Source organism: Astatotilapia calliptera, chromosome 6 (assembly GCF_964374335.1).
Source record: "Astatotilapia calliptera chromosome 6, fAstCal68.1, whole genome shotgun sequence".
Classification (NCBI taxonomy): domain Eukaryota; kingdom Metazoa; phylum Chordata; class Actinopteri; order Cichliformes; family Cichlidae; genus Astatotilapia; species Astatotilapia calliptera.
Window position 1 is genome coordinate 36,961,283 of NC_137427.1, and position 15,081 is coordinate 36,976,363.

The 15,081-nt window shown below is 42.3% G+C and overlaps 1 protein-coding gene across 3 annotated transcripts in view; it reads left to right on the forward strand.

Moving 5' to 3' along the window:
- nacc1b (nucleus accumbens associated 1, BEN and BTB (POZ) domain containing b) overlaps positions 1 to 14,029 on the forward strand; it is a 37,504-nt gene extending 23,475 nt beyond the window's left edge. For all 3 annotated transcript variants that reach the window (XM_080303230.1, XM_080303229.1, XM_080303228.1), the window contains one exon: positions 842 to 14,029. In XM_080303230.1, coding sequence (XP_080159356.1) covers positions 842 to 1,170 — 329 coding nt within the window. In that variant the 3' untranslated portion in view covers positions 1,171 to 14,029. The remainder of the gene's footprint in view (positions 1 to 841) is intronic.
- Positions 14,030 to 15,081: the final 1,052 nt, after the last annotated feature.

A 15,081-nucleotide genomic window follows, 5' to 3' on the forward strand; every position in this document is an offset into this window, starting at 1 on the left:
CACTCAATTCACTGAATTGACTGCACAGAAAGCAAGGAGACTTGTCAGATATTTATAGTAGAATTTCCTCACAGTACACCAACACCAAAACTCCATGTCTAGACATCCAGTTAAGTGACTCAAATTAGTGGCTCTGAGGCCGAGCAGAGAGCTGGAAGCTACAGTCGCCTTTACCAGCATCAACTAGTCACATAAAGCAAGCACACCCAGAGTTTTAAACGCTAATAAATATGAGGGCAAACTATAACAGTTGTTATGAAAATGTACATTAGCTACAGAAGACAAATTGGGCTTGGGAGTCTATGATACTTGCTTTTGGAGCCAGCCTCAAGTTCAGTTCAATTCAATTCAATTTTATTTATGCAGCGCCAAATCACAACAACAATCGCCTCAAGGTGCTTTATATTGTAAGGTAGACTCTACAATAATACATACAGAGAAAAACCCAACAATCATATGACCCCCTATGAACAAGCACTTTGGTGAAAGTGGGAAGGAAAAACTCCCTTTTAACAGAAAGAAACCTCCAGCAGGACCAGGCTCAGGGACCAGTTTGGGTGAGAGAAGGAAGAGAGAACAAAAAACATGCTGTGGAAGAGAGCCAGAGATGAATAAATAGTATGATGTACCCAAAGGTTCCCCTTTGTTCAAAATTAAAGTCTACAAATCAATGACATCACACTGGCCTATGTTTATATACAGTCTGTGATTGCATGTCAGTATGCAAAGCTGCAGCTTTAGAATTTAGGCTCTAATGCGTTTCTGCGTTTCTCTGCCATATGTTTTTCTCTCCCATCATTTCCTCTTATTGTCCCTTTACATACTCTTTGCCTCGCTCCAGTCTACTGCCAGAATTTCGCACCGAGCTTCAAGGAGAGCGAAATGAACGCCATCGCTGCCGACATGTGCACCAACGCCCGCCGCGTCGTCCGCAAGAGCTGGATCCCCAAACTGAAACTGCTGATGGCCGACAGCGACGCCTACTCCGCGTTCCTGGCCGACAGCGTGAAGATGGAGGCCGACGCGTTGGGGACGGAGCAAGGCTTTGACCCCGCCTCACTGGAAGCCGTGGCTGCAGCGGCAGCAGCCAACAACAGCGAAGCGGGAAGCGGAGCCACGCCGGCAGACGGCCTGCAGGGGGCGGGGGGAGATAGCAGCACTTTGTTTTGAGTGAGTGAACGGACAGATAGATAGAATGGACAGATTGATGGAAGGAGGGGTGGAATATCTCTGGGGTGATGAGAACAGAACGATGGCCACTCTGGTCTTGACAGTAATCACTCCTCCCCTAGCCCGCTTTATGTTTGGGGATATGTTTCTTCAGTTTGTTCTGCTTGCCTTCCTTTGTTTGTCCACGTTTCTGTCTGTCTCCACAGCTCAGAATGAATCTCTGCAGTTTGTTCTTGAATGCTCTTGTGGAGAGAGATTGTGAAAGGTAGCAGAAGGAGGTTCGCTCCCCCCCAGTTCCTCATCCTTCTGCAACCTTTAGAAACCTGATTTCAGCCTTTATTTTTTTATGTTTTTAAGAGTGTGTACTGTCACTAAAAACCTTTTCTTACCATAATCACAGACATTCCCTAGGGGAAGGGGGGCGGGGAGGGGTAATCCAGTTTGGAGAAGGCTCCTTCTCCAAACTTCGGTAACACTGTTGTTTTTGATATTGAATGTATGCGTGGCGAAGCATTCGAGATGCAGCTGAGTGAGGTTGCGCCGAGCCCTTTTTGTTTTGTTGTTTTGGTTTGCTTTGTTTCATCTGCCAGATGAAAGCTTCTCTGAGTGTTTGGGCTCGGTGAGGTCAGGGGTTGAAATGAATATTAATATGTATATTGGCATGGTTTATGATCTCCTCGACCTCAGCCTGCTCTTTAACCCCAGCTGGCCATGCCGGGAAGCTGACCTACTGGTCTTCAGAGAAATGCTCTGACTTGGACAGCAGCTTTTCGATTGGCTGGTGATATGTTCAGATTTGTTAGCGAGTTTAAAGCCTAATCAATAACCTTCCCCCCTCCCAAACCTTCCCCACATTTTGGCCGTTAAACTCTAAAAAAACAAAAAATAAAATATCAGTTTGTTTACTTTTTCTGTTTTTTTTGTCACCTTTGTGTGTGATGTTTGCCGAGACTCCTGAAGGAGAGGAAATTTGTTACCGATGATTGTAAAAGAGTTTGCGTGTGATAAATGCACTGTGTTATTTCCTGCGGTATGAGTACAATCGAACTAAGTTTTTGTATGTATCGGACTGAGAAAACGGTGTGGCTTTATTTTAAAAAAGGCAAAAAAGAGAAAAATAAGAAAAAGCTAGAATCCAATCTCTAAGTTTGTTTAACTCCCCCTCTCCCCTTTTTAAAAAAAAATCTGAACGAAAGTCGAGAATTGTCTTAAAGCGAGTTTCTGCCTGTGAGCTTAGTGACAAATTGAGTGTGTGTGTGTGTGTGTGTGTGTGTGTGTGTGTGTGTGTGTGTGTGTGTGTGTGTGTGAGAGGATACAGCGGCGGTGCTCTTTTCATGTCAGCTCATGTTTAAATTGATTTCTCCGAGAATATTAACGGAACGGGCTTCCTCAGGCTCTGCCCGCCTGGATATGTGCTCGCCTGGCACGGACAAAGGTGCTAATTCAGACGGCGGTACATGGCGAGCAGCACGGCTCCGTGCGCGCATGTAGGTGTGCGTCTGAATGGCCGCACAGTTTGTGCTGCCGCAGAGAGTGTGAGAGAGAGAGGGAGGCCAGACAGAGCGTTTCACACACGCTTGGGCGATTCATTCACCCATCACTGCAGTGAGCACACATACATGCGCTAATACGCATTTGGGGGCTGTCAGCTGCATCGGCTACAGTACACCAGAGCGACGTGGGAATTAAAGGGGAATCGCATCGAAGCGATACGTTTCAGATACATTTTGTGTTTGAGGAGAATGCAGCAGATAGAAAAGTGGCTCAAAGTTGTGCGCGTCTGTTTGAAAGTGAAATTCCTGGCTTTATAAGTGCTTATAATGACAAAAAAAGGAAAGCTGCTAAATGATAGAAGTCAGAGAAATGTTGGCATAGAAACAACCCTGAAAGTCGTTGCAGTCATGGTTGCTTTTGGTACTTGCGTGTGTGAGTGGTAGCTTTCAAGAAAAAAAAGAACAAGAGTGCAGAAGTAGATCTTTTCTTTTAAAAAAAACTGGCCTTCAGCTTTGGCAACGCAGCTGAATACAGTCATCAAGAAAACCCTGGAAAGGGCTTTCTGCTCTTGTTCAGTTTGAAGTTGAATGCAGGTCCAGAGGAACGTTTGATTTAGTCCCACTGGTACTCTGATCATCAATGCCACTGTGCTGCCTGAAATGGATGTTCAGTGTGTTTTATAACCAGCTTTTAATTTCAGTCCTTTAATCTTGCCTGTTCAAATCAAAGCAGTGGCAATCAATAACAATGAACTAATAACTAGAGCCTGACTGATACATATTGATTGGGCAATATTGGCATCACAGATGAATCTGTATTTCCATATATGTTATTCTTTATTGAAAAAGAAAATCATCCTTGAAGCGATGTAGAAATGGAAAGAGCGACTTCCACTTTATTGTTTACAATATTCTTAGCGGTCTCAGAGCGCAGTGCTAGTTTGTGAAATGCATTGTTGTATCACGCAGAGCTCAGATTTTGGTTGGTGCTTCGCTAAGCAGCAGGAGGAGAGAGATGCATCTGACTCTGAGGGGAGTTCTTGTAGGTGGTGAAGATCTGTGAAGTAGCGCTTTTTGCTAGGATTTTTTTTTTTTTTTTTTTTTTTTTTTTTTGAGGAAAAGGTCAGTAAATGGCGCTAAATGTTCCAGCAAAGTCACTAAGTTGGCAGTGAGGTGAACTGCAGTATGACAGTTGGTGCTGCAATGGAGAGGACTGAGACTGTATATACCTGCACATCCAGAAAAATATGTGAAAATCTTTATCCTGCTATAACTTGTAATTGAATAGACAGCACAGGTGTGCACTGATGCTACTCTTTCAGTCTTGAGACTGAATCAAGACTGAAATAGTGCTGCGACTGGTGCTGACAAGAGACAGGTGAGGTCAAATAATATTAATGGAGTTAATGGAGATAACCCTGTTACATTACTCCAAGTTTAATAAAAGCTTTCTAAGAATTGTTAAAGCAAACCTAATGAGAGTGACGGAAGAACTTTTTATTAGATTTAGTCAAAGTTAAGAGTAGCAGGCTCGAAATGCCTCCACACAGAGCAATTAAGAATGGAACCAAATGGATCAGCCCACAATCAAACCTAAATAGCAGATTAATGCATCTTTGATCTCAGTTTTCATTGTTCCTCTAAATCCCAGTGTCAGTCAGGCTTTGCTAAAATCTTTTGTCACTTTAAATATTCCCCCTTTCTTAATTCCTGTCTTCCTGCGTGCGTTACTTTCAATTTTCCACTGTGACAAACACATCAAAAATGTGGATTTTTTGTTTTTTGAGCACGGCAAAACCCAAACGGGACACAGGTTTTATTTCTTTTTCCTAATCATACGTGGCCCGTGTTTTTGCGATAGAAGAAACCGGAAGCACCTTAATGCTAGTGAAGTGGGCAAGTGGAGCTATTTGAACTGTTTAATATCATTGTCACAGTTTCATATTGCTGTTGTGACTCTACCCACCGCCCACACACATACAGACACACGCTCGCACACGCAAAGCAAAGAGTCTGTAGTCAGACTGTCTCTTAAGCGAAACGCAGAAACAACCCTGTACAAGATCTTAGTGTGGAACCAAAAAAAGCAACCTCTGGGGCGCGTTGAACGAAACCAGTTTTTATAGATCAGTGTTATGAAAAAAAATTGTCTGCTTTTTAAAACCTGTTTTATGAGGAAAGATGTTTATGTGTTTGTTTGTTTTTTTTAATATACATATTTAGATGTAAATCAAATGCTATTAGTCAAAGAACCCTTAGTCTTGAGACAAGCACCTAAAGGCCAAGAGGAGGAAGTGGGGAGGCGCCTTGCCCCACCCTCTGTGATGGACCACATGGTACGATCCACAGAGACTCTACCAAGTTCGATACCTGGGGACAGAACAAGTGTGAGACATGAACAAGGAAAGAAAAAGAGAAAGATATAGGATGGAGAGGGAGGGGGGGGGATGGACAGTTTGCACTATTTTTGTTTTGCTTTCTTTTTCTGTGCGTTGGCTCATTCGCAGTGTTTTGTGTAAGAGCACTGTCTTAAATGAGGGAATCAAAAAGAATCTGGGAGAGATGGAGAGGGAAGGAGAGGACAGTGTAAGCCTCCATAGAGAAGAGGGACGGATGAAGAGGGGGGGAGGGTGGTGGCTGGGACGCTCGGATGATTTGGTGTGAATGCATGCATGCATACGGCTGTGTATGTACGTGTGTGTGTGTGTGTGGTTTCTTGCAGGGTGGGTTGGGGAGCTGTTTGTAAAGGCTTTGTGTGTGCGTGTGTGTGTGTGTGTATCTGTGGGCGAACAGAATGTGTGGGTGTGCTTTTAATGTGTGTGTGTGTGCGCATATTAATGTATGTATGCAGTTTTTTTCCTCTCCTCTCGCTTCCCTCTATCTCCATTTATGGCATGTTAATGTCTGCCTCCTCACTAGAAAGAGCTTTTGACAGTGGTACTGTGTGTGTGTGTGTGTGTGTGTGTGTGTGTGTGTGTGTGTGTGTGTGTGTGTGTGTGTGTGTGTGTGTGTGTAATGCGCATGCCTATGCCAGGCTGGGTCTGCGTCTCGATCTATGTGCTGCATACGTGTGTGTCTGGCTTCATGGGGCGACTGCGCATGTCTGTCACTGTGTGTGGGTGGTTTGGGTGCTCAGCTCTGCAAGGTCTGTATGTGTGTGTGTGTGTGTGTGTGTGTGTGTGTGTGTGTGTGTGGGTGTGTGGGTGGTATGTGCACAGAGGTTGAGATGAGTGGCTGTTTGTTTTTGTCTGCCTCCGAGAGCGGCATACCTTTCTTTTTCCCCCTGTCTCTCACACACACACACACACACACACACACACCTGCAGAGTGACATATACACAGCACAGAGTCTGTATATGTGTATGATATCAAACGTGCAGATGTGTTGCGGGCACGCTGCATGTCATGACTACAGCTCGACTCTTCCTGGATATTTTTTTAAAAACATAAAAATCCCTTATAAGTAACGCAAATCTCCAACACTCAGATTTTTTTGCAGTAGGGGATTTTTAATCTACAAATTTCCTCCCAGATGTCCAGTTGCTGCTGCCTTTTAAACATCCTGTACTCCTGCATGGGACAGCAGCAAAACTGCAGCCAGGACTCTGACACTTCCCACCCCCCTCTCTTCCTCTCCCCACCCCTCTCTTCATCTCCCCAATTGTTTTTTCTCTCGTCTTCTTCCCTCCCTCTTTTCTCCGTGTCCTCGCCTGTCTCTCTGTTTTCCATTCTCTTTGTTTACATCTTTCTGTCTCGCCGCCTCTTTATGTATACATTTCTCTCTCTCTCTTCTTTGCTGCCGCCCTAGGTCGCTCTCACACATACACACACAAAGGAAGCAGCTAAATAGTGTGGGTCCCTTGTTGCTTCATTACGTGAACCATCATTTTCCATCGACCACTGCTTCATTTCTGTCTCGACTCCATTTTCTTCACAGAATGCAAATCCCTGCCAAACTCTCCCCTCCTGTATATCTGTATCCACTTCTGTGTGTGGGTCTGTGTGTGTAAATCTGTGTTTGTGTGTGTGTGTGTGGGTGAGCTGTCTATAACAACAAGAGAACAGGCTGCCAAATATGTTGCTGCATGCGTGCGTGTGTGCATACATATGAGCTATTCGAATGCAAATCTGAAACTAATTGGGCGTAGGTACATTTGACCGAGCACGTCAGTGCTGTGTGTGTGTGTGTATGTGTGCGCGCGTGGACGCCGTGGTCCGACTGTCTTCTTTTGTTTTAACCGCACCTTTTAATAATCACACTATTGATGAGGAAGGTCTATCTGTCCCCATATTCCCTTGGCTGCTGTGGCCAGCCAATCAGAGTGTCCACATGAGAGACGCAGCCAATCATGAGGTGAATATCAACCAGACTGTTGAACCAAGTGACCAAGTGAGAAATAATTATAATTATCTAAGACTTGAGCAGTAAGGGGAAGAGGAGGAGGGGGAGGCGGCGGCGGTGCTGCTGTTCTTCTTGAGGAGGAGATGTTTGTTAAGAATCTCCCAGGACAGACGAGGCATTGCGGCATTCTGCCGTCACACGAGCAAAGCCTCAATCCAGACAAAGACACAGGAGTGAGAGGAGAGAGGAAGAGAGAGGAGACTAATGACAGAGAGGAGGATGTGGTGATTGTCTCTCCGTGGCCCTGTGCCACCACGATAAATACTTAGGTGCTTGTTTGTTTATGTAGCGTGACATTTTGCAGAAGGGTGGGGTTGGGGCTTGAATGAATAAACGGTAGATTTGCTTAAATCTCTTAAAAAGGCTTGATAAGAAGAGCACCCAGTTAGTGGACGCCGACTGGGATCCAGATAAAGACGTGACCTTTCAGCGCCTTTTTTTTTAACCCCACAAAGTTAAAATTGCACTAATTTTTTAAATATTTAAGTAATACCTTTAATGTCCAGAAACGGATTTGGCTGAATTCTTTTAAAGCACTGCAGTGTGATGGTGTGACAGTGTGAGACCATTTGAGCTTCGTAATAAGGGGCAGTGTGAGTTTACAGTGTTTCACAGTACACTGAAACACAACTTTATTTTCTACATGTGACCTCTTTAAGCAAAATATCACCTCCATCTTCATTATATGGCAAACTGTGTGCAAGAACCAGAGCTGACATGATCAATCGATCACCATAGCATGAATTAGTTTATCAGCTGAATCATCAGAATCACTGGTTCCCACTTCTGTTCTGCTTCCAAATGTAAATATTTGCTTGTTTTCGTCCTTTCCTCGGTGATGCTCAATTGAATATCATTGGATATTTGGACTGTTTGAACAAGACAGTTTAAAGGGCTCTGGATGCACCACTGTATCAATATTTGCCTTGCTGACCGCCATTGGCCCATCCACAAATAAGATGACATTTCCCGATGGCACCGGCCAATCTTTATCTGTCGTTCCATCAATCTTGCACTGGCTAAATGTTAAAAGATGAGATAGCAAGCTGAAAGCTTGTAATGAAGAGTTCTTTGTTTTCCTGACACAAATTGGATAAAAAAATATATATATATTCCAAATTGTTTGTAGAAACATCAAGACTGTCCCAGAAGTGGCATCAAAAAGGAGAACTCTAGACGTAGTCCTTGAATTATTCAGAATTTGGAAAAAAAGCAATAATATGTGTAATTATGTAGCAGAGAGAGGTTTTGTATCCTTTTCATATAAGAACATCCTACACAGGGTCATAGGTTGGGAGATACTAGTTGCTTTTGTACCTTAGTTTTGGGAACAACGGATGATGTACCCCACTTTTTACACAAATTGCGGGTCCTTCGTCGCTCATAGAGCTCCATTTTTAAGGTCTTTTTTCTTTATGTCCTCCTGGGAATTAAGTTCTTCCGCAACATTCGAGGAACTTTCAGTGAGGGAAATGTAATGTGATTAGTCAGGATGTAAGTGTATTTTGAGCAGCTGAACATGCAAATGCAGGGCCAGCAAAAGTAAATGGTGGTAAAAGGTTAGGCATGTAAAGAACAGCTCCTTATATTAGCCTTAAAAATGGACCAAAACGCAGAGAAGTGAACTGACAGTGAAGTCCAGGCTGTCTCGAACCTCTCTGAAACAAAGAACATGATGTGAATACATAGTCCCTGCTAGCATTTCCCTTCAACTTGCTGCCTAGTGATAAACTAGATAGAGTGGGATTACAGGAAATGAAAAGACCACAACAGGAGGTGATTGGAAATTACCAAGCACTGGCCTGGGAAATACATCACTTCAGAGTTTGTATTACTGGTGCAAATGCAACCAGATCAAAGACTGGTAGGTCTGGTTTGGTCCAAAAGCAGCTACTGAGGCAGCCGTTAGCCTACAGCGTTGTTTTAACACAACAGTCTGCATGTCTTAAATTTTCCACAGAGGCAGGCAGGAGAACAAAGTGCAGGAGTCGTGATTAGAGGGAAGCTTTTTGATGGAGTTTCTGCTGTCTGATGGTGCTTGACCTGGTCATCTGGAGGTTTGGGAAGTCAGCTGGGTGCACAGAGGCTCGAGTTGGCTTTCAGAACCAGGATTCTCAAGATAGATTCATATGGATGCTCTAAAATATACAAATAATGGTTGATATCAACCCTGTTGACTGGTAACAGCAGGTGCAGATATCAGTGATCAATGTTTATTTGTTGTCCGATTAATTTCCATTGATAAGATGTTCAAAAAGACACTGAAGAGCTGAAAGGCTCTAAAAGAGGGCAGTTATGTTTTATAATGATTTTTGGCACAAAGATTGAAATAATAAAAAAAAAACATTAACAGTTGGAAAAAAAATATCTGAATGGGTTATTGGGTATCGGTCCAGAACTTCACAGTTCCTGTAAAGTTGGCGTACTTCCAGCGAGCAGAGCTAAGGGATATTTTTATTCATATCTGTTTTATTTACTCTTCGTTTTGGAGGGAATGTTACAACCAAGTAGCCGAGTGCTACGGAGAGACGAGACAGAAGTTTTAAACACTCTTAGACGTGCAAAGAGAAAAAAACTGTATGAACCTGAACAGTAAGCCTCGGACGTCCTAGTATGATAGGCTGTATATCACAGAATATCTTTTTTTTTATTATTGTCGTTTTTCTTTAGCATATAAGATTTAAAGATCATCTGTCACCTTTGACCTTTTAAAGTCGGTTGTAGTTTTTGCCCCTTTGTAGGGCAGCTATGCCTGAGCACAGTTTTCTAACTCGAGGTTGAGCGGGGCCAGAGCAAAGTGCTAAAAGCTTGGTTGTTTGAGTTTTACAGGTTTTTTTTTCATCGTGTTTGTTTGTTTTTTTGTTGTTGTTGTTTTTTACATTCGAGCAAGCGTACTGTAGTTTTTGAAAGTTATTTTTAAAGGAGATGCTACTAATAAGACATTAACACCTGTATGTAGAGTTGCCAAGTTGTGTTAAAAAAGAGTCAAAGCTGGTTAGCTGTAAAATAGAGAAAGAGAACCACATATTTTTGCATTGCGATTGTTGTATGATTGAGGTGCTGTGGGCGGGGAGGGTTGGAGAGGCGGTGTAATGCTGGACCAGATGTTTGTTTTTTACTGTACTGCAGCCGTTGTCGGGACATGATCAGGACGGACTGAAAAATGGATGGAGAGCTGAGGCAAACAAAACTGTGGCGGGCTCACATCATTTTAAGGCAATGCGTCTGAATGTCTGTTTAAAAAAACTGTCCTTTCATGGATGAAAGCTTATTCGCTGTTGTCTTTGCATAATTCAGATCAGAGTCTTTGCCAAGCCTGCATAAACTTACACCACAAATCGACCCAAAGTAAGTTTACTTGACCAGCTTTTCCACAAAGAATAAGCTATTGTTGCTTGAATGTTTTTTTTTCCTCTTTAAAACGTCACCTGGGGGCTAATTACAGCTACTGCAGCTTCAGAGAATTGGTGAGGGGGGGGCTCAGAAGCTGCAGTAAGTGCCAAAACCACCAGGTGGCAGGATCCCAAGAAACAGTGATCCCACAAAAGCTATGATTGTAATCAAAGAGTCTCGATCAATGTTTTTATCCGAGCACCTTAACAGCAGGCCTGCTGGAGGCTACTGCTGCTCATTTTACAAATCCAATTCAAACCTGCCAAAATGTCTGCGATGCCAAATAAAAGCTGTCAGCAGATTGAAATGTTGCCGACATGACTTCCAAAAGAAAAGAGCACTGCAGCCGTTTTCCTGCTTCCATCCTCCATCCACGAGTCACTCCACATGTTTTTCATTCCTGATCTCTGTCTCGGCGTCCGATCCACAGCGAGGAACAAAAGTGACATGGAGAAAGTGGAGTCATCTTTTTTCCCCTTAAAAATAGAAAAGAAAAGCACCTTTGGGCAAGAGCTCAATTGTTAAGTAGAGCCAAAGCCCTCTGCACCTTTCCGAGCACACTCACCGTGTCACTTCCTGTCTGTGGTTTGGATGTCGGCATCAGAAGAGGGACGTTTGTTGATGTAAGGTTGACAATTGTAGATGTAATGTGAGTTTTGTTTTGTTTTTTGTTTTTTGGGGTGGGTTGGGGGGGCTTATTTGAATTGTTTTTACATTTTTGTACTTCCCTTTTTATTTTGTATGTTTATTTTCTCTTGTAAAGTGTAAAAATGATGATCATCCTTCACCCATGTGGGAATGGATTGCAATTGAACGCAGGCGGGTAGGTAGGTGGGTGGGTGGGAGTTGGGTGAGGGTTACCAACAAAGGGTGAAGTCTGGTCTTGCTGATTCAAACAGGGTTCCTACACGTATATGGAAGTGGAAAGGAACAAAAGAAATCACCAATAGAGGAACGATCGTACAATAAGAATTTGATGGTTTACTGGTTCAGGGTCAATCGAGAGTTTTGAGCTTGAAAGTAAAACCAATTATATGTATTCAAATTATTAAGAACTTTTTAAGAAAGTGATTTTTTTCAGATGTACTCGAGTGTCTTTTTGGGCTAAAAATTCCATCCAGTTTATCTGATGCATGGACACTGTATTATCTTTTTGACACTTGTATTCACTTTTTGTTCAACAAATTTTTAATGTGCGGTCAAAATACGAAAGGAAAAATCCTCCCTTGTGCCAACTTTCTTAGCTTTGGTTTTGGTCTACTGTTTGAAAATTTTGGCTTTATAACTGCTAAACGAAGCCTGTGTCTGGGCTGTGAGCAAAAATGATGATTCCAGTGTTTCACTGCACCTGCCATGATATGTCGAATATTTTTAAAAAGTTATTTAAAAATAGTTGAAATGCTGAAAAATGATATTATTTTACAGTCACTGTAACAATTTAACAGTCATTAATGCATTAAAGTAAAAAAAGTACTGTTTAGCTAGCTAGCACAATTGTCAGTATCTGCACTAATGATGCTAACAACCAAATTCTTTTACAGTCAGGACTATTTAACACATAAATACCAAACAGGGCATTAACATTGCACATGCGATGTTAACGTTAAATGTTAATGCTCATGGGGAAAAAGCTAGCTAGCTAGCTAGCTGTAGCATCATTATCTGTGCTAACAACATATCCTCCGCTTGGCTACCAAATGTTTGGTGTCTCTACTCATTTTCAGTTTTGAGTGCACCTGTTAGTGTAAATGTGAAGAAGTGTTTTGTGGTGCAAGAATACAAAATAGAAGCTAAATAGTTTAAAAGTAGAGTATTAAATAAGTTACTTCCCAGCAGGGAGATAATTCTCTGATGGTTTGTCACTATTTGAACAAATTTGCACTAGTGCAGGTTTAATGCTGAAGAGCAAAGTTTTCTTTTTAAACTGTATGGATTATAGACTCACAAAACCAAAGTACAAAGCCATAACATATTCCAGAAAGGAAAACAAAAACTGATGGACAAAAGGCCAAAACACCCCCAAAAGACAGAGGATGTCTGAACACTTGACAAGTCGAAGTTGTAGAAATCGAGGGTGGATTTTTCCTGTGTAGGGGCCCTGCTGAGACTGTCGACACTTTTGTTGTGTGGTTAAAAACGGGCTAAACTTCAGAATAGTGAACAGGAAGTGGACGCAAGACTATACAAGATTGTAATCCTGAAGTGAAGCCTCTTGGTTTGTGTCTCGCCTTCCATCCCTCTGCTCAGCCAGCTTTCCTCCACTTCTTCCTCGGCGTAGCGGACCTGACCTCTCTCACCCCTTCTCCCGACCTCCGATACGGTCCTTGAGCTGCGCGAGTCTTTTTCCTGCTGTCTGCTGGTCTGTAGTCGTCTATCAGAAACATTTACTCTTCTCTTTCCCCAAATCCCCACACACCAGAGACAACACACATGCTCACAGATGCATAAATATCTATATATATACTGTATATGTATACATGAATACAAAACAGGCAAACCTCTGAGATGCCGAAGCTCGCACCCGCACACTCTCTGGAGGTGCTGCAGGACACGTGTGCGTGTGTGCGTCTTCGTGTCGCTGATGCAGTTTTTCAAAAAAAAAAGAAAAAAAAAGAAAAAGTACCAGTTTACCTCGGGAGCTCTCAGCCATAGCAGACCTTAATCCCCACAGATATCTCAGTGCTGCGAGCAGCTTCTGAACTGCTGTGGCTGCCGTTACAAAGCAGGTACATACTTTTTTTGTTTTTCAGGAACAAACCCAGGAGCCTCAGCAGAGCGCTCTCGGGCCATTTGAATGCATACAGTGCAGGGTTTTTACAGAAACGGGACACAAGCTGGGAGTCCATGTCAACACAGTCTTACCTCAGAATCATGCTTCAGAAACGGGGGCGGGGCTTACATATGATCATAGCAACCGTGAATGACTTTTTTTTGTTTTTAAGTTTTATTTCTTGTCTCTGGTGTTGTTGGGTGAAAACAGTCTGCAGATCTTTCTTTTCTCCTTTTTTTTCTTCCACTATAAATATATAAATATATAAACTGTACATTATGACATAGAAGCACTATCAAAGTTTGATTGTTAGATGTGCACTCGCAGCATGAGGTATTATTCTTTATTATTCTTCATAGCCCAGAAAAAAAAGGAAAAGTGAAATGACAGCTTTTGGAAGTTTAAAAAATATATATAAATATATAAAAATAACAAAAACAATGCAGTAGCATCTACTGATGTCAAAGAAAAATACCCAACCTCACCCCACCACACACACACCTCTCCCCACAGACCTTTACCCAAGCCCTGCCCCCTCTTCCCCCTGAACTCCATACAGATGATTGCCCAGATGCTCCCTCGAATCAGCCCCCACCCCCCACCCTGCTCTCCTTGTACATGCCAGTGTTTCCCTCATGTGTTCCAAGTGCCAATAACTTTGTGAATTCCTAACTGTGACCCAGTAATAAAGATAATTGCACATTAACTACTGTAAAGAGAAAAAGAAACCAGACTGATTAAAAATGAGGAAGAAATCTGAATATCTTAATAAAAGGTTTGTAACAAACAGGACTGACCTTACAGCGGCGTTGTGTCTTTATTTGCTGCGATTTACTTTTGTCCAAAATGCATCACCATCTGAAAAGGTGGTTACTTTAAAAACATGTGACCTCATTCAGTGTGACCACTACTGTATATCCAGGTCCCATGTTTATCATATTCACATCATACAAATAAAAACCTCATCTTTTACTCATAAAATGAGATTTGAAATTAGCTTTACAGACTAAAACCTTTTTTTTTGTACCAGGATGTAAACTTTAAGTTAATAATGGGTGTCACTGGGGAGCCTCAAGTGGTCATGAGAGGAACTGCAGACAGAAATCTGCACTCAGCTCAAGAGGTTACATTTGGCTAGAAATAAGAAATAAAAGCAGAAGCTTGGAGTCTTAGGTAGTGAACTAACAGAAATATGCTCCATCAAGTAAATACTTATTAGTAATATGATGTGAGTACTGGGTTTTGTGAGAGACTCAGCAAACAATTGTGCTAGATAATGTGAGAGAGTGCATCTGTAAAAGTGGTCGTTTTGAACTAAATGCTAGTCTGGGCATGGTAACAGCGACAGTAACAAGATGCAGATGTAAAACCTACAGTTTATGACATCACAACTTGCTCTACCAGAGGTCAACATCCATGATTATTTACTGTTTTTCTGCTGTGTTTTACTTCTTAGTGTGGTCTTTAAATGAAACTGAAATGAATAAATAGTTTCCCAGACACAGCAGAAGATGTGCTGCCATTGGGTAGTGAAACATTCAATAATTTATTTTCCCAAAGCTGCTAATGAAGTCAGTTTTACACTGAACTTTTAAGCAGCGGGCAAATAAAACACACAATCATGTGACTGCCTATGGCGCCCCCCTGTGGTCAACTGAGGGAGGAGGAAAAATAACTGAGTTTATCTGCACTCTTTGATGTGTGATGTGTGCCCACAGATGTGCAAACCACTTCTTTCTTCAGAGAACACAGCCTTCACAGCTGTTCTATCCCTCAGCAGATCCACACACTTGTCCAGTGGCTAAATTAAAACTGTCACAGAGGTGTTGTGTAACACTGTGAGGCCTCTGAAG